Genomic DNA, 26,925 nt, shown 5'->3' on the forward strand with positions numbered 1-26,925 from the left:
TAAAATATACTTAAGTTAGCTGTCAGTTTGGTTTCATTTCTCCACTGATGAAGCGGTCAACTTAAATAGTTAGATAGTGGTGTTCTTAAAACAGTATTTTTTCCAGATGAGAGTAGCTTTTGCCCCAAGAGTTCACTGATATTTTATTTTGAATAACAGTACATTGGGAGGAGAAAGAGAGGCACCCAGGGGCCTCTGTGGGTGCAGCGTTGAAGCCACATTTCCTACAGAACAAAGACAGGTACTTAGGTACAATCCACAAAATAAAGTCATTTATTTGCACAGTTTAAGTGTCTTCAAATATTTTTTAGTTTACAATAAACTGTCACATTTTGTTATTCACTCTTAACGTCCCTCTTTTATACATGATTTTACCTTATTATGGCAATATTGTTTCATGGCCAATTAGTTATGCAGCACAAATGTTAATGGCAAAAATGTCTACAGCAAAAATGCTACAGTGATAATAACCAGGTAAGAGTAATTACACTGACTTCTTCCACCGTGGAGAGGGTGGCAATTTATCCTCACTGGATCACATAATTATTCCAGATAAAATATTCCTTTTTTCTCTTCAAAGCTTCTATTCGTATCACCTTCTATGAGCTTAATGTATGACTTATTCATTATTATGGTTTGCCATAAGATTTACTTCATAAAACAGCAAATGGGACAATGGGCTCATGGTCTTGACTTCACAGGGCTTACTCCCCACCTAGAAGCAGCTGGCTTAACAGAACAGGAGAACAGCCAAGTGAAAAGTCAGTTACCACACCTTAAAAGGATGGTGTTCTTACAAGATGTGGTACATGTTTTAAAATCATGACCAAATATAAAGTGTAGTTTCTCCCTTAGCCATAATATATGAGTCAAAGAATCATCCCCATTTCAATATCATTCCTGATTATGTATTCACTCAATTTTTGTTTCCCACCCCTGCAGCTTTGGTTTGGAAATTTTGGTTTGCACATACATATCGAGGTACACAAGAATGTTCCAATGAACTAAAAACTGAAACTGCCATTTGACCATTTTGTGCTCCTCATGTAACTCAACCAAAGGGCAAAAAGATTACTGGCTGAAGTGACAGATTCCATGACCAAATAAAAACCATTAGGTAGAGCTATGTCTGAACCCAGGGTATTCTCTGGGGTGCCTCTTAGTACTTCCATGCTCAATAATAAAAGTAAATGGAAAACTATATGAACAAAAACAAAACAAAAAAATGCAAGACCACTGAGGATCAGATCTATCAGGAACAAGGTTTTGTGTCCCCCCACTAAGTAAAAATCCTCAAGTCCTGGCTGAGAACAAAGGAAAAATGAAGTGAGCAGTGGAAAAAGGAAGTTTCAATTATGGTCTCATGGCCAGTATCAAGACTGCTGATGACTAACTTCACAATATAGTAAGTGATAAATATTCAGATAAACTGTGACTGAATTTGAGGAGTGATTAACATGGCCCAGAGAAGTTAGTGTCTCCCAGAAATAGATAAATGATTAACGGAATTTAGTAAAAAGTAGACTGTGCTAATATTAAGCTATTGTCTCTTGGCTTCAAACTCCTTATGTTCCCTTTTGCTAAGCTAGAACTCCTCGGGATGCGTGGGGGAGGGAGGGTAGAGAGACTAAAAGACTAGAGAATGAAGAAGGGACATAGCCTTTCCTGTTTGCAGCAGAAGTCTTCTACCCTAGGGTGACAACTGATTCCAGCACTCACAGTTGGTTCCACTGAAGATTTTTCCACAGCCCTAGGACCGGCTTCATTGGGTCTTCTCTGAAAAGCCAACCAACACCTGCTGGCAAGCACTACCCCTTCCTCAGGATGCCTAAATACAGAGCCATAGTATCCATCCTCCAGGATCTGGAGGCAACACCACCAACTGACAGAATCTTCTTATGAGCTCTACAGGGCCTCCTCCAAGCTTTTAAATTTTAATAATGCACCCTCAGTCCTTTGTTACCCTACACTTTTGTGTAGTAGATGCTTCCTGCTTCAACACTTATTTTGCCTTTTCAGTTCTTTAGTAACTGATAACAATTTTTCCTATTAAAAATAATTGCTGTGGTTTCCTTTTTTGACTTGACCCAAATTGATATATCTATTAATATTACATAACTATGTGGAAATGTAAAATTGAACAACAAAGTTGGATGCTAGGTCTGAGTTCAGTTTCACACCTCTAAGAAAATCATGTATTGCAACAGGCTGGACCCATTTGTAAAAGACACCATTTAGATACCACGGAATGTTATTAGCAATTTTCCTAGAAACACACAGATGAAGACAATGTGCATGTAGCTTACAAAAGATTTAAACAATAGGACACTGAATATTTTTATCTTTCTCTATATAAGTGATACTTCAATAAAATCTTATACATACACCCTTTTGTATTTTTGTTTGTATATACATCCACACATTTACCATTTCTTGAGTGCCTTTTATATACAAGCCACCATGCTAGCTACAAAGAATACAATTATGTGGAAGACAGATAAGATCTCTCCTTTCACAAAACTTGAAGCCTATTTTCTCAGGATATATACTACCTTACTAATGACTAGAAGAGTTGCACCAATGTGCGCTCCTACCAAACAGTGTTGGAGTGTCCTATTTACTCACACCCCAATCAAGAGGGACAATGTTGATACTTGCCAACGTGACAGATAAAAAAATTAAATTTCATCGTTGTTTTAGGATGCATTTTTTTATAAGAAGGAGCAAACAGCTTTACATTTTCACAAAAAAGTGTACCTTCATCATTCACAGCACTTCTCTCCCCACTTGATAATACAGGTTATATTTTCAATCTATGACATAACCATACATTCGGCTGAGCTTAAATAACCATAACCATCATAATGACAAAAATGACTGAATTCTATGCTAAGTTCCTTACATGAATCATCTTTTTTAATCCCTACAAAATCTCATAAAGTAGTATTATTTTTCCATTTAGCCCATTAGCGTGTAATTGTGAAGTCTGTAAGAGCAGAACCCGTATTTACTTGGTTCACTCCTGCAGTTATGTACGTATGGACTATGAATAAATCTTCGCAGTAAACTGATGATGTAAGCATGATTGTTGTGGACATTTTACAGATGAGAAAGCTTAGGAAGATGAAGTAGTGGAGCTAGGATTCGGTTCTGCACAATCTTGGCCAACAACGCATGTTCTTAGCCACTACACAGACAGTGTTCCCTCACTTATCGCGGGTATTACATTCTAGACCCCCCACCCCCCGCGAAGTAGGAACCTTACATTTATTCTACACTCTTAAACCCACGTAACTTTAACAACATACATATACGGTACCGTGAAATTCCGCGATATAGTGAAAAATCCGTGATAAATAATTAAATATAATATTTTTTAAAATCCCGCGATACAGTGAGGTCGCGATAAGTGAACCGTGATATAGCAAGGGACTACTGTATTGCCAAGATGATTTTAAGACACTTTTCATAAAAAAAAATCTATAATCTATAAATATATTCTTTGGTATATTCTTGTTCTACAATTGTTAAACCATTTACGATTACACAAATAAGTTGAAGATATATACATTTTAGAAGGGAAAAATTAACACAGATTGAAACCAAACAGGAAATAATTCACAGAGAAAACTGAACTTACACAGTTCAGCAAAGAACAGAACTGTAGGAGTGACAAAAAGGGAATATGAACTTTTAAACCTAAATTAAAACAAAAAGATAATAGCAAACATAGAGTACCAAGTGTCATTTGTTCTAAATCATTTAACATATATTAACTCATTTAATCCTCCCAAAAGTCTAATGATGCCAATTTATCAATGGGTCATTTGAGGCACAGAAAAAAGAAATGTGCTCAAGGTCACATAGCTAATAAGGAGATTTAAGCCCAGGCAGTATGGCACTAGAATTTGTGCTTTAAACTACTATATCATACAAATTATAAGTTTAAACTGATTGCTGTAAGTCACTGACAATATATTCAGGACTACGCACTTTACAAATACAGACTACTTTGGTAATCCTAGCTCTCGGCAATGACCACAGTTTTTGGTTGTCAGTTAAGATAAACACAATATTTTTAAAACAATCTATAGTTCTCAGATCAAAGTCTATATTGTATGTCTAAAAATCTCAATACAATGTATATAAATTGCTAAGATACACAAAAGTTATTTTAGGCTAGGATAAAACAAATGTTAATATTTCTTAAATTTTCAGAAATGATACTAACAGGAGTGAAAATAGCAAGTTTAGATTTTAATTGCCATCAACAGGGCATTTAACAAAATAAATTTTTCTCTCTGTATTAAATTTTAATCTAACTAGAATCTGTACTATAACCACTTAATTATAGCAGCTGAATGACATTCAAAACCATACTTTGAAGGTCTAAGACATCATTAAAAAAAATCACTACAGCCATTTTCAGAAATTGGTATATTATACCTTTCAAGAACTTCCATTCTAATAACTCCATTATCAGCTTTATAGAAATACTTAGAAATATAATCAAGAAAGAAAAGTTAGCTTGTCTGGTGGCATTTTAATGTCTTATTCCCACTTCACTGGTCACATGCTGTGATTCTGAACATGCAAAGACATGACTACTCTCTTTTCAAACTATTACAGGCATATTTCTTACAATGTTTTCTAACATACTGCATCTAATATAACCATTAAATATAAACTCAGTAAAACTGCTATAATAAGTAACATTCTTTACATTAAAAAGCATACTACTCTGGCTAACTGAATAATTCATATTCTAGTAATAGTTATGTTAATATTTAATATACTTAATATTTCATACTAAATACCCTATTTTTGAAAACTAACACCCATGTTACATAAATAAGTTATGTACCTACACCAGTGTAACTTGCATTTCTTATCGGAACATTACCTTAAATGCTGATTTTTTTGGTGTGTTTTAAAGATGCACTGGAATCAAAAGTAATTCAAGTTTTCATAAAAAGACATTAAATAGGTAACTTTTTTAAAAAAGAAAACATACTTCCGGCCAAGAAGGAGGCGTAGACAGACACACTGTGTCTCCCTCCACAACTAAGAAGGAATACAAATACCTCAAAACTAGAAACAACCAGAAGTTCCAGAAAATCAAACTGCATGGAAGTTCAGCAAACAAAGATATAAAGAAATAATTCATCCAGACAGGTAGGAGGGTCGGAGCTGGGGCAGAGAGGACACGATGTGGTGGTGGCAGCAGCAGCGGCAGCGGCGGCGGAGGCAGCAGGCCAGCAGAAAGCAGTCATACATTATAAAGTCAGGAGGGACACCTGGGGAGCGTTCCCAGCTCCTCACCAGACCTCACCTACGATCCCAGCACCGAGGAAAATCAAGCCTCATTGCTTCTGACTGTGCAGACCAGTGGGGGCTGGGGCGCAGGCAGAAACAGCCAGTCTCTCAGCAGAGTCCGCTTGTATAAAGGGCCCCACAGTCCTAGAACGTCTGCAAACCCACCCACTCTGGGAACGACGGCCAGGGCAGCACGTAGAGGGGCACCAGTCCTGTGCAGAAGTGGGAGAGGTACCTGGAAAAGGGACGAGTGCTGGGAGGGCAGCACTGTTCCCTCTCGGACCCCTCCCTACATACAGTGCCACAACGTGGTGAAACAGGTTGCCCTGCACTGACAAATCCCTAAGGGTCCACCTCTTACAACATAACAGGAGCGACAGCTCTACCTGGGATGCGGAGGTAAACAAACACAGGAGCCTATCAGAATGGGAAGACAGAGAGTACGGCCCAAAAGGGGGAATGGATCAAGGTTCCAGTGGGAGAACTAAGCAACGAGGAGATAGCCAGCCTCACAGATGAGGAGAAAGACAATCTAACAGATGAAGAATTCAAAACACTTGTGATAAACATGCTCATAGGCTTGACAGATATGCTTGAGGATGGCAGATACATAAGAGAAGTGAAGGCTATGCTAAGTGAAACGAAGGAAAGTCCACACAAAACCAATGGTGAACAGAAAAAAACTGGAGTTCAAGTCAATGATTTGGAACATAAGGAAGAAAAAAAACAGTCAACCAGTGCAGAATGAGGAAGCAAGGATTGAAAAAAATGAGGAAAACTTCTCAAATTTTGTGAAGCAGATGGACATACAGGTCCGGGAAACACAGAGGGTCCCAGGTGAGCTGGACCCAGAGGGTACCACATCAGGACGCATCAGGACTGAGATGTCAAAGGTGGAAGATAAAGGCAGAGTCCTGGGGGCAGCAAGAAAGAGGCAGAGAGTTGCCTACAGGGGGGTACCTATAGGACTATCAGCTGATTTCTCAGAGGACACTTGTAGGCAGGAAGGGACTGGCAAGCAGTATTCAATGTGATGAAAAGCAACCTACAACCAGGACTACTCTATCCAACAAAGCTATCATTTGGAATGGAAGGGCAGATGAAGTGCTTCCCAGACAAGGTGAAGCTAAAGGAGTTCATCATCACCAAGCTATCATATGAAATGTCAAAGGGACTTAGTTAAGAAAAAGAAGATCAAAACTATGAACACTAAAAGGACAAGAAACTCACAATTATCAACAACTGAATCTAAAAAACAAAAACAAAATCCAAGTAAGCAAACCAGAATAGGAACAGAATCATAGGTATGGGCATCATTTGGAGGGTTATCAGCTGGGACGGGAGAGGGGGAGAAGTGGGAAAATGGTGCAGGGATTAAGAAGCATAATGGGTTGGTACAAAATAGACAGGGGGAAGTTAAGAATACTATAGGAAAGGGTGAAGCCAAAGAACTTATATGCACAACCCATGGACATGAACTAAGGGGCTGGTATTGCTGCAGGGAAGGGGGGTACTGGGCAGAGGGGAGCAAAGGGGAAAAAACTGGAACTACTGTAACAACATCATCAATAAAATATATTATAAAAAAAGAAAATATACTTAAAAACATACAAAGAATAAAGCAAAAACGAGGATGACAAACTAGTAAACTGAATTATATTTTGCTACACTTAATTGCAATGGACAAATGCAAGGAAAAATATCATTTTTGCTACTTAGAAAAATGGGCATTCTACATTTAGCTTCATGTAGCTTTTAAGTACTGCTGAGAATTTTAATCAGTAAAAAGCAAAACAAAATGACTTTTCAAAACTCAATGAAAACAATCAATAAAAACACACAAGGGTTTATACTCTTTAACTAAAGAGTATAAATACAGCATTAGGCAAAATGGAACATTTAGTAACAGAGCAATTTTACAAATCTTACTTCATTTGAAGTCTTATTTCCAAAAAACTATATTCATCTTTGTCTTAAAAAAAAGGAAAATAAAAAGTTGCAGGCAGACCCATCAGAATCAATCCCTCAGCCTCCACTGTTTTAGAAGCGATGTGGTCTTCTATAAGGCACTCCCAGAAGTTCTATCAAGCCTACACTCCACTGATGAGTAGGTTCCACAGTACACTGGCAACCCAGAATATCTGTACACCAGGTACTTTGTCAGGAAGAATAAACTTGAAGCTACTACTTACAAATACTTATCCAAAGGTTTAAAATACAGTTTGGGGGCAGTTTCCCAAAAATATGTATTAATAATATTTAATTATCCATATTTAATAGTATATTAATATAATTGCTAGACCATTTATAATTCATAAACTATTAATTGATATTGGTATTAACACCAATATTTATCCAAAGGTTAAATAAGAAAAATTATATTTTTGGATAATTATTGATAAGCAATAACCTCAGTATTCTTTATGACAAAGTATCTATCTGGTATACAGATATTATGGATTGTAAATGTTATTTCTCTTATCTAGTATCTTTTATATTACTTGATGGACTATATATATATATTTCTATAAATAGTAAAAACTGTATCTATCTATCCTTGGATTAAATCAGACCAATGCAGAGCAAAATACCTAAACACTATTTGGGGTCCCAGATAATAGTTCTGACAAAACTATATTTTGCTATTAAGTCACAAAGTCTTATTTAAGGCTGTAAAATATTAAATAGTCTATTTTTTTAAATGACACCAATATGACTTATTAAACTCCCTTTTTTACTTAGGACTCAACACACTCCACAGTGTCCTCTATTTAAAAATGCATAGTTGCTTAAGACAATCTTCTGGAGTCTGGATTCCTGTAACTGATCACATATCCTTCATTCCATTAGCTATAAAAAAAGGAAATCTGTGGTTTACTTTTGTCAAGTAAGGATTTCATAGCATGCATTGGTAAACTTTTTAATCTCTCTGCCAGTGTCGTCTTAATTTACTTTATCTTTACGATTTTCTTGATTAAACACTTCTTATGTTGCTATTATGCATTTACTTATGTAAGATGCAATAAAATTTTATGGAACAAGGTAAAATAAAACAATGAAATTATTTTTAAAAGATTAACCAATAAATAAAAATTTAAAACTTAATGAAACTTATGGAAAATCTTAATGAAATTCAACAATAAAACTTTACCCTAATAAAGTATGGATAAATGTTTGCTATGCAAATGAAAACATAATTTCCTTGAAAGTAAAAAAGGCTTATTTCAAAACAGTTAATTATAACAATGATTATATCTTATTTATAATTCACTTGTTAGGATTATTTTCAAATAAAATCTATTTTCACTTTTACAATTTAATGAAGTTCATTTTTTATATTAGAAATAATTATTTTAAGACTAAAATGAGTAAAGTTTAATGGATGCTACAAAATATTAGCTGGAATATGTCAAAGGAGAAATCTATGAAAATGAGATAGATACATAGATATGTGTATAAAAGATATTGTCAAATTCAATAGTTCAATGTTTTGTGTTAAGTATATGTTAGATACCAAGTAAACAATGAAGACATACACACACAGTATTATATTTCATGTTAGAATGGTGCAGGAACAAAGGTGCACTTACCCTTCTCCTCCCATTCTTGTTATCTTTAGGCGAAAATCCACAGAATTCAGACTGGGAGGCTTCCACTTCAAAATATCATCACATCGCCCAGGTTTATATCTCTAAAGTAAATTAAAATAATTATAGTTAATAAAAAGCTAAGAAATTAACATTTGACTTATTAGATATAGTATAAATGACTTTTTATCAAGCAAAATTACTATTCTTTTTCTGAATATAATTTTTGTTATCTTCAAATTAAAGTAAAACTAGATATCTACCTTCTTTTTGTCCAGAAAAAGAGTGAAATTTTTTATTCTTTCTAATTTTTCTATGGCTTACAGTAAGTTTGATCATTTTTTAAACTTTTTGTTTTTTCATGTTTAACTTTATTGTGGGATAATTTATAATAAGCAAAATTAACCAATGAAATTAGCAAAATTGATACAATTATATAACCATCACCAAAATATGATACACAGCATTTTAATCACCCAAAGTTTCCTCCTCACATTTGCAGTCAATTCCCTACCAACAACTCTCTAGCAACAGTAACATAAGACATGCCTTTTCTAGAATTCACAGAAATTCTTAACGAAGTTTTTGTGATTTATCTATGCTGGTGCACAAACTGGTAGTTGTTTTTACTACTGACTAGGATCCCATTTTATGTATATGATACAGATTGTTTATGCATTTGCAAGTTAATAGATCTCTGGATTGTTCCCAGTTTCAAACTATCATGAATAATGGTGCTGTGAACATCTTTGTGCACATGCCTTCATAACTCCTGGGTAAATACCTAGGAGTAGGATGTCTGGGTCCCATGGGAAATGTATGTTTAACTTCACAAGAAACTGTCTGGGTCACATAGTAAATGTATGTTTAAGTTTATAAGGAACTGTCAAATTGTTTTCCAAAGTGGCTGTAAAATTTTCCATTCCCACCATATACATGAGGTCATATACACGAGTATCTACCCTAGGGGTAGATACTGTCAGCCTTTTTAATTCGAAATTTTTAATCCTAAAGTGTGTCTAATTCTGTATTTTTTTAATGACCAAAGCTGTTGAAGATCTTTTAATTTCCTTATTTGCTCTCTGTGTATCATCTTTGGTAGAGAGTCTGTTGCAAAAGTTGTTCATACATTCTGAATAAAGAGCCTTGCTTAGATATATGTGCCGCAACTATTTTCTACCAGTCTTTATCTTGCCTTTTCATTTTCATAACAATTTCTTTTGAACAGTAGTTATTTTTATTTTAATGAAGTCAAATAATTTCTGTTACTGAAATATGACTGAGAAATAAAAATTTAAGGTTTACAACATGATGTTTTGACATGTATACATTGTGAAATGATTACCACAATCAAGTTGATTAACATATCCATCATCTCACATTGTTACCTTTTTTTTTCTTTTTGGTAGTGAGAACATTGAAGATCTATTCCTAGCAAATTCCAAGTATAGATTATTATTATTATTATTAATCATAATCACCATAATATAATTAGGTCTCCAGAACTTACTCATAATTAAAACTCTTCATCAGTATGTCCCCTTTTCCCCTAACTCTTCAGCCTCTGGTAACTACCTCTATTCTCTGTTAGTTGAATTTTTTTTTTAACCTTTTAAGATTCCATATACATGTGAGAACATGTGATATTTGTCTTTTTGTGTCCGGCTTATTTCATTTAGCATAATGTACTGCAGTTTCATTCATGTTGCTGCAAATGGCAGTATTTACTTCTTTCTCAAAGCTGAGTAATATTCCACTGTATATGTATACACCAATTCCTTTATCCATTCATCTGTTCACAGACATTTAGATTATTTCCATATTTTGGCTAATGTGAATAATGCTGTAGTAAACATAGGATTGCAGATGTCTCTTCAAGATATTAGTTTTCTTTCTTTTGGATACATACCCAGAAATAGGATTGCTGGTTTATAGGGTAGTTCTAGTTTTAATTTTTTGAGGAAACTTCATACTGTTTTTGATAATAGCTATATCAATTTACATTCCCACCAACAATGCACATGGTTCCTTTTGCTTTCCACATCCTCACCAACACTTTACCTTTCGACTTCTTGATCACAGCCATTCTGATTGATGTGAGGTGATATCTCACTGTGGTTTTGATTTGCATTTCCCTGATGATTAGTGATGTTGAGCATATTTTCAAAATCATCAATGTTAAATTTCTATAATTTGTGTTTTCTGTGTCCTCTTTAAGGAATCTTTGCCTATCACTGTAATTTTCTACTATGTTTTCTTAGAGAAATTTTATAAATTTGGCTCTTATTTCAAGGTATGTGATCCATGTGAGGTTAACTTATTTATAGTAAGGACTAGGTTCACTGTTTGACAGACAGATGGATATCAAATCAATCCAGCACCAGTTGCCGAATGTATTATCCTTTCCTGAGTTGCCATGGCACCTTTGTCAAAACCAATTATTTATACAGAGGGAAATATGCAGCATAGGTAAACATGGCTCATTTCCTTGCACTACCACATCAAAATTACAACTAAACTATAGAACAACCATTATCAGAACCACCAGAAATCAAGCTGAATAGAAGTCCTACAACCACAGAATTAAAGGAGAAATCACATTGAGACTCGTAGGAGGGGTGGAGATGCAGAATTGGCTAGTCCCACATCCATGTGTGGCAGATAAAAATTGGTAGCGACATCTTGGGAGCAAGAGGTCCCAGCCCCACAACAGGTCCCCAGCCCAGGGTTCCAGTGACAGGATAATAAGTCCCCACAACTTCGGGCTGCAAAAACCAGTGGGGATTGAGTCATGGAAGAAACTGCTGGAACCCCCAGCAGTTCCTCATAAAGAACCCACACATGGACTCACCTTCTCAGGCACACTCCCTCTGAGCTCCAGCACTGGGGAAGCAGCTTAAAAGGCACCAGAGGCACACAGGGAGGAACTGAATTATCTGTCATCAGGGTGAAAGATGGGGCACAGCTTTCTCCCAGATAGAACTGCTGTCAGAGGCCACTGTTCCTTTTCTGAGCACTCCCCCCATACAGCTGGCAGGCAGGTGTCACATCCTGGCTTACATTGTTTGCCCCACTCTGGTGATGCCCTGAGGCCCTGCCCCACCCATCTTTCAAGCCCACCCAAGCTGTTTCCAGTGGCTTTTCCATACAAATGGCTTGTCTTGGCTCATCCTTCAGATTTTTCCTAAATCCTCTCAAACAAGCAGCATCTGGCCTCAGCAAGCACTGCTTGCTAAGTGGCCCCAGGCCCAGCACTAGCAGCAGTTACCCTTGATTCACAGCATGGCCTCGTTTGGACACCTCCAAGCCCAGCACAAGTAGCAACCATCTGCAGATTGCTTTGTAGCTTATGCCAGGTGGCCCTGGACAGAACACTGGCAGTGGTTGACTTTGGCCTGCAGCTCCTAGGAAGCCTCAGAGCTTGTGCACCCAGTGGACAGCCACAGACCACATCGAAGCACCATCACTCAACCACCTCCACAAGCAACATGTTCAAGAAGCAGACTCAGCAGGCAACAGAGCACTGCTGAAATAAGTCCTTCTCTGTGGAGTGGGCCCCTACACAACTGATCCTCCACAATGGTCGAAGACTGGTGGTCAGAGGTCACGGCCAGTCATTGCACCTGATCGGCCTGGGTAAGTCCCTCCCACTGACCTGCCAACAGCAACCAAGGCTCAGCTACAAGAGGAAGGTGAACACAGCCCACATGGAGGGTGCACACAGGCCACACAGTGGATGCACCTTGAGTACGCAGCTTGAATAATAGGGGAGGCGGTGTTACTGGAGCCTAAAGGACGCCCACTACTTTAGACCTCTCTACCAAACCAAGAAGTTGTAGCAGCTCTACCTAATACATAGAAAGAAACACAGGGAAGCTGCCAAAATAAACAGACAAAGAAATATGGCCCAAATGAAAGAACAGAATTCCATAAAAAGAATTAAACAAAACAGAAACAAGCAACCTACTAGATACAGAGTTCAAAACACTGGTTAAAAGGATACTAAAAGAACTTAAGGGAAGAGCAGATGAACTCAGAAAGAACTTCAACAGCATAAAAAAGGACATGGAAACCATAAAAAAGAACCAGTCACAAATGAAGGATACAGTAACTGAAATGAAGAACAATTAACAGGGAATCTACAGTGGGCGGATAAAGCTGAGAATCCAATCAGCAATTTGGAATATAAGAAAGCAAAAAACACCTAATCATAACAGCAAGAAAAAAAAGAATCTCCAAAAATGAGGACAGTGTAAGGAGCCTCTGGAACAATTCCAAGGGGACCAACATTCACGTCATGGTGGTGCCAAAAGGAAGTGTGATATTGTGATTTACTATAGGAAATAATTATTTTGTTCTCCTCCCACTTTTAGGCACAGAGCTCCTAAAACCCTTGAAATTTAATTGATGAGAGCAATAAAGTTCTTTTGTTATCTTAATGAGGTGACTCTGAAAAACACCTAAGGATAGGGGCTGATCATCAGAGGAAGCAATCTTGTGATTAGAGAGTGTTGAAAATTTCCATCCCACCTCTCTAACTTCAGGGGAGGGAAGAAAGGCTGGAAGCTGGATCAATGGCCAATAGGTAATAAATGATTTAATCAATCCTACAAAATGAAGCCTCTGTAAAAACCTGCTTCAAAGAGGCTCCAAGTTGGTGGACATCTGAAGAGTTGGGGAGAGCAGTGTGCCTGCAGAAAGCATGGCAGCTCCATGCCCCTTCCCCGTACCTCGTCCTGTGCATCTCTTCCATCTAGCTGTTTCTGAGTTATATCCTTTTATAATAAACCCGTAATTTAGTAAGTAAAGCGTTTCTCTGAGTTCCATGATCCACTCTATCAAACTAATTGGGCCTTAGGAGGGATTCATGAGAACCTCTGATTTACAGCCAGTCGCTCAGAAGTACAGGTAACCACCTGGACTTACGACTGACATCTAAAGTCCAAGGAGGAGGTTTTTGGAACCTCCAATCTACAGCCTGAGCTTAAGACTGAAGTCTGAAATGGCAAATGTGGGGCAGTCTTGTAGGACTGAACCCTCAACCTACGGAATTTGATGCTATCTCTGTGTAGACAGTGTCAGAATCAAGTTGAATTGTAGGACACCTATCTGGTGTCAAAGATTTTTTTCTCAGTGCAAAGAAAACCTCCTCCCACATTGGAATTGGTCTTAGAAGACCAATTTAGGGAGACAATATTTCTAATATGCCAATATTACCCAAAACAATCTACAGATTCAATGCAATCCCTATTAAAATTCTAAGTCTTTTTTTTTTGCAGAAATAGAAAAACTGATTCTCAATTTCACATGGAGTCGCAGGAGTCCTTGAAGAGTCACATGAATCTTGAAAAACAAAAACAAAACAATAAAGTTGGAGGACTCACACTTACCAATTTCAAAACTTAGTACAAGGCTACAGTAATCAAAACAGCTGCTGACACAGGACAGACATATAGACCAATGAAAGACCATTAAGAGTGTAGAGATACACCCGTATGTCGATAGCCAACTGATTTTTTATGTGGATTCCCACATAAAAAAATGAATGAAGCTGGATTCCTACCTCTCACCATATATAAAAACGGACCAACAATCTAAATATAATAGCTAAAACTATAAAACTCTTAGAGGAATGCAGGGGTAAATTTTCATAATCTTGAGTTTGGCAGTAGATTCTTAGATATAACTCTAAAAGCATGAGGACTTTTTTAAAAAAAAGATAAACTGGACTTCAACAAAACTAAAAAATAACTTGTGCATCACAAAACATTGTCAAAAAAGTGAAAAGACAACCTATGGAATGGGAGGAAATACATGCAAATCAAATATCGGGTAAGGGTTTAACATCTAAAATAAAGAATTCATACAACTCAACAACAAAAAGACAAACAACCCAATTAAAACCTGTCAAAGAATTTGAATAGACATTTCTCCAGAGATTATATACAAATGGCCAATAAGCACATAAAAAGACACACTGTCATTAGCCTGGAGGGAAATGCAAAAAAAATGCAAATCAAAACCACAATAAGATACCACTTCATAACTACTATGGTGGCTATTTTTTTTTTTTTAAGGGAAAATAGCAAGGATTGGAGAGGATGTAAAGAAATTTGAAGCCATGTATATTGCTATAGGGAATAGCAATACAATGATGCAGCCACTATAGATAACAGTTTGATGGTTCCTCAAAAAGTTAAACATAGAATTAATTACCCTATGACTCAGCACAACCCCACTCCTAAGTACACATACAAAAAAATTGAAAATGGGAACTCAAATACTGACATTTTAATATTCACTGCAGCATTATTTACAAGTCAAAAGGTAAAAACAGCATGAGTTTCCATCATCATATGAATGGGTAAGCAAAATGTGTTATATATACATAATACAATGGAATAATATTCAGCCACAAAAAGTAGTGAAGTTCAATACGTGCTACAAAATGAATGGACTTCAAAAACATGATAAATGAAATAAGCCAGACACAAAAGGACAAAAACTGTGAGTTCACTCTATAAGAAATATCCAAAATAAGCAAATTCATACTGAGAGAAAGTAGATTAGAGGTATCAGGGGCTGAGGGTTGGGGGGAGGAAAAGTTATTGCTTAATGGTTACAAAATTTCTGTTTGGAGTCATGTAAAATTTTTGGAAATACTAGCAATGGTTGTATGTGCAACACTGCCATGTAATTAAAGAGACTATAGGGAAAAAAGTTTTAAATGTATTCTGGGAACATAGTAAAAAGAGAATACTTTACTTAGCTTAAAGGCTGACTGTAGAGAAAACTTGGTAAGCCGTGAAGAATATTTGCTCATGCAGACTTGCAGATGAAGTAAATGTGAGCGGAACACAGGAGTAGAAAAATAAAGGATCTACTGAAGGAGAGACAAGTATGTCGATTCAGCGAGGGCGTTAGGAGTGGGACCATATTATGAGAAAGGTACTCAGGAAGGAAACACTGCTAAGTGTTCTCATTACTAATACATTTTTAAAATACACAAGTCAAATTGCATTCTAACAGATTTTTATAAGTTTGAGAAAACTTTTTTTAAACAGAAGTCCATATAATAACAAATTTAGTATAACTTAAGTTTTGCTAAGAAAGACAAATCACTGGAGTTGATAGGAAAGACATTTTATCTGTAGCAAACTTAAGAACATATATGCTATTTTCCCTCAGTCTTATGTTTAAGCATGAATGCATATAAAATCAAATATGTGTTATTTTAATGGAAGTTTTCATCCATTTATTTGACCTAAGAGATTCATTTTGGTAACATATATCATTCAGGATGATCACAAATAAATCTTAGTTAGCCTTAATGAATTTTTTATAAATGCTAAAACTGCCAAATTTTCCAGTTGTCAACACATTAATGAAAAAAAACTGATAAACTTTAATCTTTTTTCTAATAAAGCATAACAGACAGCTATGTCACAGGCCTTTTAGTAAGAATGGTTCTTACTAAAGAGTGAGGGGTAAAAAAGGAGTAAGGGGAGAAAGGAGTGTAACCATCCCATTCGACCCCATTTATCTCTGCCAAAGGAGTGTCATACTTAACACACAGATCGTTTATTTCTGTTCCATATTTATTTATGAGTATGAGACCCTTAAAAATCAATACAAATTGAGTTCTTAAATTAAGAAAATTAATGATTGATAGTTTTAGAATATTTCATAATAGGTACTTAATAAATTCTAAAAAGTATTTTAATATATTATTTGTACAATAAATATTAAATATATTTTACATTCTTCTCTCTGAAAATCAAGACCCCATCTTGTCCAATAAGAATATAGTGTGCACTGACTCTTCTGTCTTTATAAGCAATTATTCAGAAACTTAAGTCATTCCTTACTCTATAGCACATAAAATCACTTATGTTAATTTGAAACTCTAGATTTCATAAGATTGGGAATTTCAAAGCATCTTTATGAAACTTAATAAAATGTATGATAAAAAATTTTAATTATATATTTAAAATACTGTAGTTCTCAATTACTGAATGTAAATCTAACAATGGCATAGATGCCATAAGTAAAATGTATTTAAACACCTACTTCTGCAAAAACCATATTTAATTATATGCCTACAAAACACCTAGTAAAATGTTCCATAAATACTTAATAATGAAAAATAATAAAGTGAAAAAATTTTAAACTTATTACAAAATATTAGTCTCAGGTATAGTTAACTTTATTTTAAAATGGGTTATTTTAATTATAAAATTATATTAGCAATATTAGTAAAATATCATGTATATCAATCACTATTAAAATTTTTTTCATAATCCCCAAAATAATAAGGGCTATTATATTATATCATACAAAAATTTAAGCCTTTTAAAAATAAATACTTGAGTTATCAAACTTGAAATGCACAATCTTGCTCAAATATAAACAAGGATACAAAACCATTATTTCAAGCTACATGTTCCAATGTGTAATTAGGGAATAATGCATTTCAAGTTCATTAAATTCACCAGCATGTATTTAAATGAAAATAATTATCAAAGTTACATTTAACTGATAAATACAATACTTAGTTCTACAGAAAAAAAAATCTGATTTTATCAGATGAGCTGTCAAATAAAAAACTGGGGACAGCTTATATCTGAAGATAATTATCAGTATAACTTGAGATAGCCATGATCATCAAAAATGTAATGAACGAAAATGTGTGGTAACAAAAAGATGTTTAGGAGAATCTTTTCTAAGTGAGAGCAGAGCCTGACTTTAGAAGAAGAGGATGGCCATTTGCCAAAGAGAAGTCTCTAAACTAAGTAAGGAGAAATCAAAATGGAAGCATAAGTGATATTGTTCTGTTGTGTAAAGCAGTGATTCTCAACCAAGAGGTGCTTTTACCCTCCAGGGAATATTTGGCATTGACTGCATTTTTGGTTGTCACACTATGGAAAGGAGGGGATGCTACTGCCATCTAGTGGGTACAGCCCAGGAATGTTTCTGAACATCCGACCAATACAACAGGGCAGCTGGACACAACAAAGAATTACCCAGCTCAAAATGTCAGTTGTACCAAAGTTGAGAGACTCTGAAGAAAAGGAATATAAAAGTAATAATAGCAATGAAAACAAGACATTTAGTTTCTCTTTGCCTCTACTAACTACTTATTTCATGATTTTAAGCAGTTCAAAGTGTGGGCCTCACCTATCTTGCTTATAAAAATGTAATATTTTGTTTGCCTAAAACAAAGTACCCTGACCAGAGATATCTACAATGCTTTGCAGCCCTACTCTATGACTTCCACTAGTAAAATGGGAGAAGATATGTTGTCATAAGACATATTCCAGGTCCTACACTGAAACCATAATGCTTTCTTCACAAGTATCACACCCTGAAGGTAAGAAAGATCCCTGGCCTTACCATAATATTAGTTTTATTTTTGTTGTTCTAAAATTTAGTTTTAAAGAAATCAAGAAATTCTAATTGGTAATACTACTAAATAGAAAAGTAAAACAACCAGGGTCTTAGTGACTTGTAGATCCTATGCCCATGTTTCACTAAGAAGCAAATAGCAAACAGCTATATGAAGGAAAAGTCATTCATTCGATACTAATTACCCACTATGTGCTCTGTACTATACTAGTTGGAGAAGATATGAACTCAACCACATGAGGCTTTTAATCTAATCTGCAACAGAGATTAAAGAAGTGCTAAAATGAACACAAGAGTTGGTAAGTACAACAGAGGAATATCAAAATCAAAGGGACAGGGGGAAAGGAAGCTTTCTGGAATAAGAGAAATGCACAAATTGAATTTTGAAAACAATTAGCTTACAAGAAAGTTCGAAGCAATAGGACCAAGAATGTATTTGAGTTGAGGGAAAGTTTGCTCAAGTTTTCTAAGTTAGCTCGCTACTCTATGCCATTCTTATTGATATAGAGAGGGAAACGCCATTCTCCAAAAAAAAAAAAATGTCAAGGCCATCACTTGGCATTCCATTTCTGAAAAGTCACAAACTTGGATGAGATAGTAGGGAGAGGTATCATGGAAAGAAGCAGGGGAAGAAAATGGAGAGTTCCATTTTCAAAAGCTTGCTGACATTTCTCATTTACTTAGAAAGGTTTTACTGCTATTTATGGAAACTGAAGTTGTGATTTGAGAATAAAATTATTAGAGAATTGATGAAGCTTCTTGGTTTATTAAAATTGGTGAAATTACTCAAAAATACATTTATTACTATTTTATTATCTTATTCACCAGTCAATTAATTTGTTCTGGCTGTTGTCTTAATATAAAATAGCCTGTGGCTTTCATTTCCAATGAAACATTTTTTTAAAAAAAACTATAGTTACACAAAGACATCAGAAACTTCAGCTTTAGTTTCTATATCTGGGCAATTCCATAGAGCTACACGTGATTTCAAATTTTAACCAATAAGGAAGCTGGGATAAAGGCAAGTTAAATGAAAATACCCAGTTGGTACCAAGACCAGTTACTAGACCTGGGTAAAAATACTAGGAAAATGAGGAGCCCCAAAAGAAAAATGAGGGGCTCCCTCTTTTTACAGATAAACAAAAGGACAACCAGAAAGGTTATGACTTATCCAAAATATTCCCAAATCACTGTAACACAGAAATTTTTCTACCATTAACAAAATAAAATGTATCATTTGTCCAAAGGCAAATAAGGAAAGGCTAAAAAGGTTGTGTTAAATGATCTCAGGTGATGAGCATATAAAACTGTTCCAAAGGAAACCAATTTTAAGTCAGTTGTTTTCTAACTACTCTCAGTCTAGTTTTGTATAGAGAGGCAAGTAGGTGGGGAAAGCAACTGGTAAGTGGCCTGGCTAGCTTCCCCTAAAGGAAAGCTCAAACTGCCTAATAAACTTCTTCAATACCTAAACCACTGAGCCAAACTCTACCACTCACGCAACAGGGTAAGCCTTACTGAACCAGGTACCCTGTCCTATCTTTAGCATAGGCCTAATCTCCAATGCACTCTACTCTCTGGGTGCACCATAACGCCTCCCCTGTTTCATCAGTCTGCACTTTCACCTTACACACCGTAATGTAACTTGTTATGTCAAGTTTTCTTCACAGGACATTAAGTCCATTTGAAGGCAGAAACCCTGTCTTTATTCATCGACATTATTTCTAAAACTCAGCGATGCATGTGACATATAGTAGATGACACTTACTAGGTGAAGGAATGAGTTAATATGTGAGTATTCCACAACTCAGGATTAACTCTCAATATGCAAGACTACTGTTTTCTGGTATAAAATTCCATTAACTTTTAGAGCTAGCCAACACACATTTTCTCCTCTTCTCTGGTAAACACATCTAAATAAAAGCAGTCTACTGATAGGTGATCAAACTCTAGATATAAGAAACATCTGCAGCCTAGTTACTTTACACATCAACTACATCAATCTCCTTTTTGTTGTTCATTTGTCCTGCACAGTCTCACTAAAATAATTGTCTATGCTCCTAGTACTGGCACAAAGAAGAGTATTATGGGAAAATCACACTCATGTAGTCAGATCAGCTTCCCTAAGAAAGCAACACTAATATCTAATTTGATATTCTAAGGATAAATGGGACTAATACAAAAAAGAAAACACTGTGAAGCAAAAAAAAAGTTTGTGCAAATATATACTCATTTACAGAATATTTCAGTTTGTAGCTTTTATAAATTGAATTGGTCTATCAGTATAAAGAGCCACTAATGGTATCACTGAACTTTGACAATAAAAGGAGAAAGAATTTTTTATTATAAATTGACAAAATATATGCTTTTAAATAATTTCCTCCTAAAATTCTGAATTGCCACAAGCATAAGAGTTGGAAGATATCAATAATAGTCCTTCATCTTTTTGCTGATTCCAGTATGTCCCCAGATGCTAAAATTAGAGCACTAATAAAATATACATTTAAAAATATGACTGGAACAGCCCTGGTTGGTGTGGCTCACTGGATTGAGCACCGGCCTGCAAACCAAAAGGTTGATGGTTCAATTCCCTGTCGTGGTACACACCTAGGTTGCAGGCCAGGTAACCAGTTGGGGATGTGCGAGAGGCAACCAACTGATGTTTCCCTCACACATCGATGTTTCCCTCCCTCTCTTTCTCCCTTCCCCACTCTCTGAAAGTATACGTAAATAAAAGCTTTTAAAAAAAATGACTGGAACAAATTCTGAGAAGCAAAGAGAAAAATATGCTATTTTTCTTGAAAAGTGGGTTAGGAATAAAAATGTATGAACATTTGTATTTGTTTATAAATGCATAAAGAAACTGTAAAAAGATAAATTTAAAACTAACAACAATGGATAACAGAGGGACGGGAGAAGTGTGAGAGGGAGACTTTCTATCTATTTTTTTATTACATGTAAAAATTTCTGTATTATATAGTTATAAATTTAAATTTAAATTTAAAAAACACCACTGTAAATCAGAATTTTAAAAAATCTACCATTAGCCCTGGCTAGTGTGACTCAGTGGACTGGGCACTAGCCTGTGAACCAAAAGGTCACCGCCGGTTCGATGCCGGTTCGAACATGCCTGGGTTGCAGGCCAGGTCCCCAGTTAGGAGCGCACAATGGGCAACTACACACTGATGTTTCTCTCCCTCTCTTTCTCCCTTCCTTCCTCTCTCTCTAAATGTAAGTGAATAAACTACTTTTTAAAAATCTACCAGTAATGTTTCAACATTAAATATGTTATCAATACGAGAACTATCCTTCATTCATTGTGTTTAATATAGATCATTTACATGAAAACTCATTTTGTACTTTATATATTTACCCTCTTGGAATTCACTGACTCTTCCATTTTTGTGAAGTCCTTATTTATATTTACTTGCCCTTTCTCTGCTACCAATATATCATCATTAGCAGTGTCTTTTAGTTGTATGGTAACATTATATATCTATATCCAGCTGAAGTTGATTACAAATTATTCATCTTTAGCTATTTATTTTGTCAACAAAATTCAATGGAAAATCAAATATTTTATCTACTAAGAAAACTAGAAAAATGATTTTCTCCTTTCTCTTCCTTATACAAAGCAAACTAAGAATATTTTGCTGTGTTCCAAAAGCAGAACAGGAAACATAATTAAAATAAACAAGTGTATTTTCTTTAGCTATTAAAATTCTTTGGAAATTATTATATTTTTCAATTTAAAAAATAACACATTTTGGTAAAAGACAGAATGACACTATTCCAGTCTGCCAGGAAACAGAGAATATCTTCCACTGAAGACGTATCAAAATATGCAAGCTAATGTCATGGCAACAGAAGTACTCTCCATGGCAACATCATCCCCGCTACAGAGGAAAACCACTCTAATTCATCATGTACTTCAAGACAAGACATTAGACTAATTCCAATTTTCATCTTACAATCTATCTATAATATTCAATATACCTGGAAGTAGTAAAGATTTAATAAAAACATTAATATTTCACAAGAAAGCAATATTAAAATCAAAGCTGACTCAATTTACATGCAAACTGATTAATGTGAAGGCTATACAATCAAGCTAACCCACCTGACAGAAAATCAAGATAGTGATGAAAACATAAAAGAAAACCAATTATATCACTATTGCTTGACAGTAAATACTCTAGGTACAATATAGAAACAATTATACATTTTACTAATTATAGTATAGCTTGTAGATAAAACAAGAAAAATATTTTTAAAAATAAAACAAAATACTTCCAAGATTTTTATTATTACCTGTATTTTATATGTTATTACGCATAATTCTGTTTTTGTTTCATAGTGATAGATTATTAAAAGCACAAAAGTTCTTACCTAGAAATGTGTCTCCAGATGACAAAAGTAAAATCAAACATGATTTTTAAAAGGACTGAAATTAATCAGTTATTCCAACAAATAATAATTGACTATGCTACATAAATCATTAAAGTCTTCTTATAAAAACTAGTAAACAAATAATTATCAACTTCATAAATTAAATTAAAACTCTAACAGCTGTCAAGTAAAAGATATTCTTACTACCTATAGCATATTAAAATACCAAATGTCCATTTAAAAATATTCATTTTCAGGTGACAAACCACAAATGATTAGTAATTTAAAATGTCAATAAAATCATAAAACTGAAAACAATGAATATGAGTCTAATAAAACCCAACTCGCTTTTGTATAGACTAAAAAAAACCAGATGGAAAATTCAATTTGAAAATGCTTCTTTTAAAAAATTATCTCTACAGTTTGACCAAAGTTTGAACCTTAAATCTTAAAAAGTACCAGTTTTTCTCAGAATATTTATATATTTTATCAAATATAGCTTCCATTTCAAAATTTTAATCTACCGAGCCTAAGAATACAACAAGGATGTCAGCCTGTTAAACCAAGCATGCCATGATCTGGGGACAGCCAACCGACCTGGAGTCTGCAAGATCCTAACCCATGTGGGAAGGCCACCCTCCCCTCTACACCCCGACTCTTATTAGGGATTTCTGGACCCAAGGGTAGGTAGGATGATGACCATGTCCAGCTTGAAGCAGCTAGAGGAGGACGAGACCTTCAACCATTGTCCTTTATAAGATTATAAAGGGTCTTAAGTCTGAGAGGGGGGAATTGTTATTTTTTATTGTTATAAAAAATTAATTATTTTTAAAAAGAAGAATACAGGAAAGGATGAAGCCAAAGAACTTGTATGCACAACCCATGGACATGAACTAAGAGGGGTGGGATTGCTGGGGTAAGGGGGGGTACTGGGAGGAGGGGAGCAAAGGGGGGAAAATTGGAACTATTGTAACAACATAATCAATTGGAACTATTGTAACAACATAATCAATAAAATATACAAAAAAAATTATCTCTTCAGTTTGATCAAAGTTTGAACCTTAAACCTTATAAAGTACCAATTTTTCTCAGAATATTTATATATTTTATCAAATATAGCTTCCATTTCAAATTTTTAATACCACTGTAAGTAAAAAACATCAGTTAGCCCTGGCTGGTGTGGCTCAGTTATTTTTGCATCAACAGCAAAACACATGGGAAAATCAAAAAGCTGTTCATAAAAGAAGAGTGTCAACTGCCTTCATAATCTAATTTTGGTCTTTAACCTGAAAGCAAGGGGATATCACTAAAGATTAAGGATGATCACTCTGGATATAGTATGAAAAACAGAAAAAGTGGACATTGCACGACCAGTTAGGATACCACTGCAGTGGTCCAGGCAAGAGGCAATGATTGATTGACAAGTCAGAGCAGAGTTGTGGCAGTGGTAATGGAAAGAAAGGGAAATAATTTAAGAGATACTTTGGAGATGCAAAGCAAGGCTTGGAGAAGGATCAGAGCGATGGGAAAAGGGTGAAAGATAACGTCTAGATTTCTTATTTAAGTAAGGCAGAAAATGCTGGGAAAAGACTGGTTTGTACCGTTTGGAGAACAGAGATGAAGTTTAGCTTTAAAATATATTAAATTTCTGGTATTTTTGAGAAATTCAAAAGGCAGTATCAGAGTGTGCAATTAGATACACAAATCAACTGTAAAACTCTGTTTAAAAAAAAAATAAATCAACAGTCTTGAGTCACAGGTTTTAGGAAATAACTAAAGCCACAGTGTGGATGAGATTTCTAGAAAGAGCAGAGCATGAGAAACAATGAAGGTCCAGGACACTGAGTTGTGAGAAACTCCAAACTTCAATGGTTGGTAGAAGACAAAGAGCTTGAATGACACAGAGAGAGATTACATAAAAATAGAATAAATCAGTAGCATATAGTGTCACAGAAGCCACGGAAGAGAATATTTCAAGAAAGAGTGAACAGGAGTATAAACTAACACTAGATGGTCGAGTAAGAAACGGGGAAAAATGATCTTGATTTTGCAAATGAAGAGACATCACTGGTGATCTTTCAAAAAAGCAGTCGGTTCAAATGGTATATACTTAGGTGAAGTCCTTTTTAAAACACAATTTGCCCTGATAGGTGTGGCTCAGTTCATTGGGTGTCATCCTGCAAAGCAGAAGTCCACTGGTCCAATTCCTGGTCAGGCAGGGCACATGCCTAGGTTGTGGGTTCAGTCCCCCATCACAGTGTTTACGAGAGGCAACCGATTGATGTTTCTCTCTCACATCTCCCTCTCTCCCTTCCTTCCCCTCTCTCTAAAAATTTAAATTTAAATTAAAAATAAAAATAAAACACAATCTTATCTAAAAGTACAATATATAAAAGAAATAAATAGGGCTCCAGTGACATAAAAAGAATACTTATTGTAGTAACATATCCCTCTATGTGGTCTCGAGGCAATATACAGAAACCTAGACTTTGGAAATTATTGTTTTAAAACCACTGAGTTAGAATATCTTCAAAATACCCTTTCATCTCTGATTTTCTTTAAGTCTGTAAATGTATTCAATAATTTAATTTACTTTAAGTTGAGATTTTCATGATAATAGATGACTGCTCCAAGTTTTAGTAAATATCAGATACTGGTGCATTTCTTATAAACAAAATATATCCTAGGCTTTATTTTTCTGAACATATAATCCATTAACATTTTTCTTATAAAAGTAATGAACTATGTTCATTTCTGGAAGTGTTACAAGGTTATGTCTCTGAAAAATAAAACATGAGGTCAAAAACAGGATGTTAAGAAAAAAAGCTTTCTTCTAAACTGGTGTTTGGGGTTTGCCTTCAATAGAATCATCATTTTAATAGTGTCTGTATCAGTGTTCTTCAATATTTTCCAGGATTAAAAATACGTTTTAGCAGTAGTAACATCTTTTACCTTTTATTCAACTTCAGTTACTCACTATAATTAATTTAATGGAGCAAAATTAACTTCTTGTTCAGTTTTAAGTAACTAGCACCAAACAAATGTAGGCTGAAGTGTTTTTTCACAAGTAAATGAATTTTTCATCATTTATTTACCTTTAGAATATTTCTGTGGTATCAGAGAACTGACTGAAGTTTAAAAGTCAAGCTCTGCCTACCCTAGACCAGGACTTCCTTCTCACATCAGACAGACTCTCTCAGATCACTAGGCTGGTCACTCAGAACAGTACCTTTCTTTATTTATTTGAATTATTGGCTCAAGAAAGCCAACAGATAAAACACCATCTTCTGAGTTCTGGGGATTTCCCGATAAATGTAGTGGAACATATGCATTTATACGCATTTTGATTTGAAACCTCACTAAAATAGGAATTACAGAAGAGACTTCAACAGAAAAGGAAAAACAGGAGAAAATACAATAACAGAAAACAACATGTCAATACATTTTCGAAAGATAAGAAGTAGATGAAGTTAATAGTCCAAGAGCAAAGAAAACTGACTACTAAGAGAAGGATATCAACGCAAAGTAATTCATGTTGCATGCCCCAGGGCCCCAAAAAGGGTTAGGAAGTATAAGGAACAAATAACTGAGGAGGTTGCCAAGGGGCAAGAGGTGACGCATGATACTGAAAACAAGGAGACTGCCTGAAGATCCAGTAAGGAGCATTTACATCTCTAGGTTCTCTCCTCTACCCCAAACAACATGCAGGAGATATGCTTAATCTGTAGGGAAAAAAAGGACAGAAGCTCCAGTCTGGAAGATTCAGGCATAACAGAAGAGGAAAATTGAAACCTGGAGAGTTAAGTCAAAGTTTACCTCAGTCCTTTATCTTCTCTATTCCGAGAATGCCACCAAGCGAGAGACTAAAGGCTTGGTCTCTGACCAGGCTAAAGAATTCTAAAGAAAAGAACTACAGATTCTAACATTTGGATATCTCCCAATTAAAAATAAAGGGTGAAAAATTTATATATATTTTAACATGATAAAAAATACAGGTTACCTCTAATCTACTATATTGTCATAAGAGTCTATCACTTACCCTGTCTGTACTTAATTATTAAAGCTGAATTTATCAAAGGTTTCAGCCTTCCCCAGAAAAAAAATTTAGAAATGTTGGCCTGATTAAGAGTCCTACAATTCTCATTTGGAACTTGCTTTAAGTAAAAAGCCTAAGGAAGAAAGGTAATTTACAAATCTTACAGGGGCAGAATCAGAAATTACACTGGGTATT

General features: G+C 35.2%; 1 protein-coding gene across 2 annotated transcripts in view; it reads right to left on the reverse strand.

The window, feature by feature from the left end:
- RNGTT (RNA guanylyltransferase and 5'-phosphatase) overlaps positions 1 to 26,925 on the reverse strand; it is a 263,048-nt gene that overhangs the window by 86,580 nt on the left and 149,543 nt on the right. For both annotated transcript variants that reach the window (XM_090279662.1, XM_090279663.1), the window contains exon 13: positions 8,907 to 9,007. In XM_090279662.1, the coding sequence (XP_090135788.1) occupies positions 8,907 to 9,007 (101 nt within the window). The remainder of the gene's footprint in view (positions 1 to 8,906; positions 9,008 to 26,925) is intronic.

The sequence above is a fragment of the Furipterus horrens genome, unplaced genomic scaffold (assembly GCF_987537825.1).
Source record: "Furipterus horrens unplaced genomic scaffold, mFurHor1.1.pri manual_scaffold_6, whole genome shotgun sequence".
Classification (NCBI taxonomy): Eukaryota; Metazoa; Chordata; class Mammalia; order Chiroptera; family Furipteridae; genus Furipterus; species Furipterus horrens.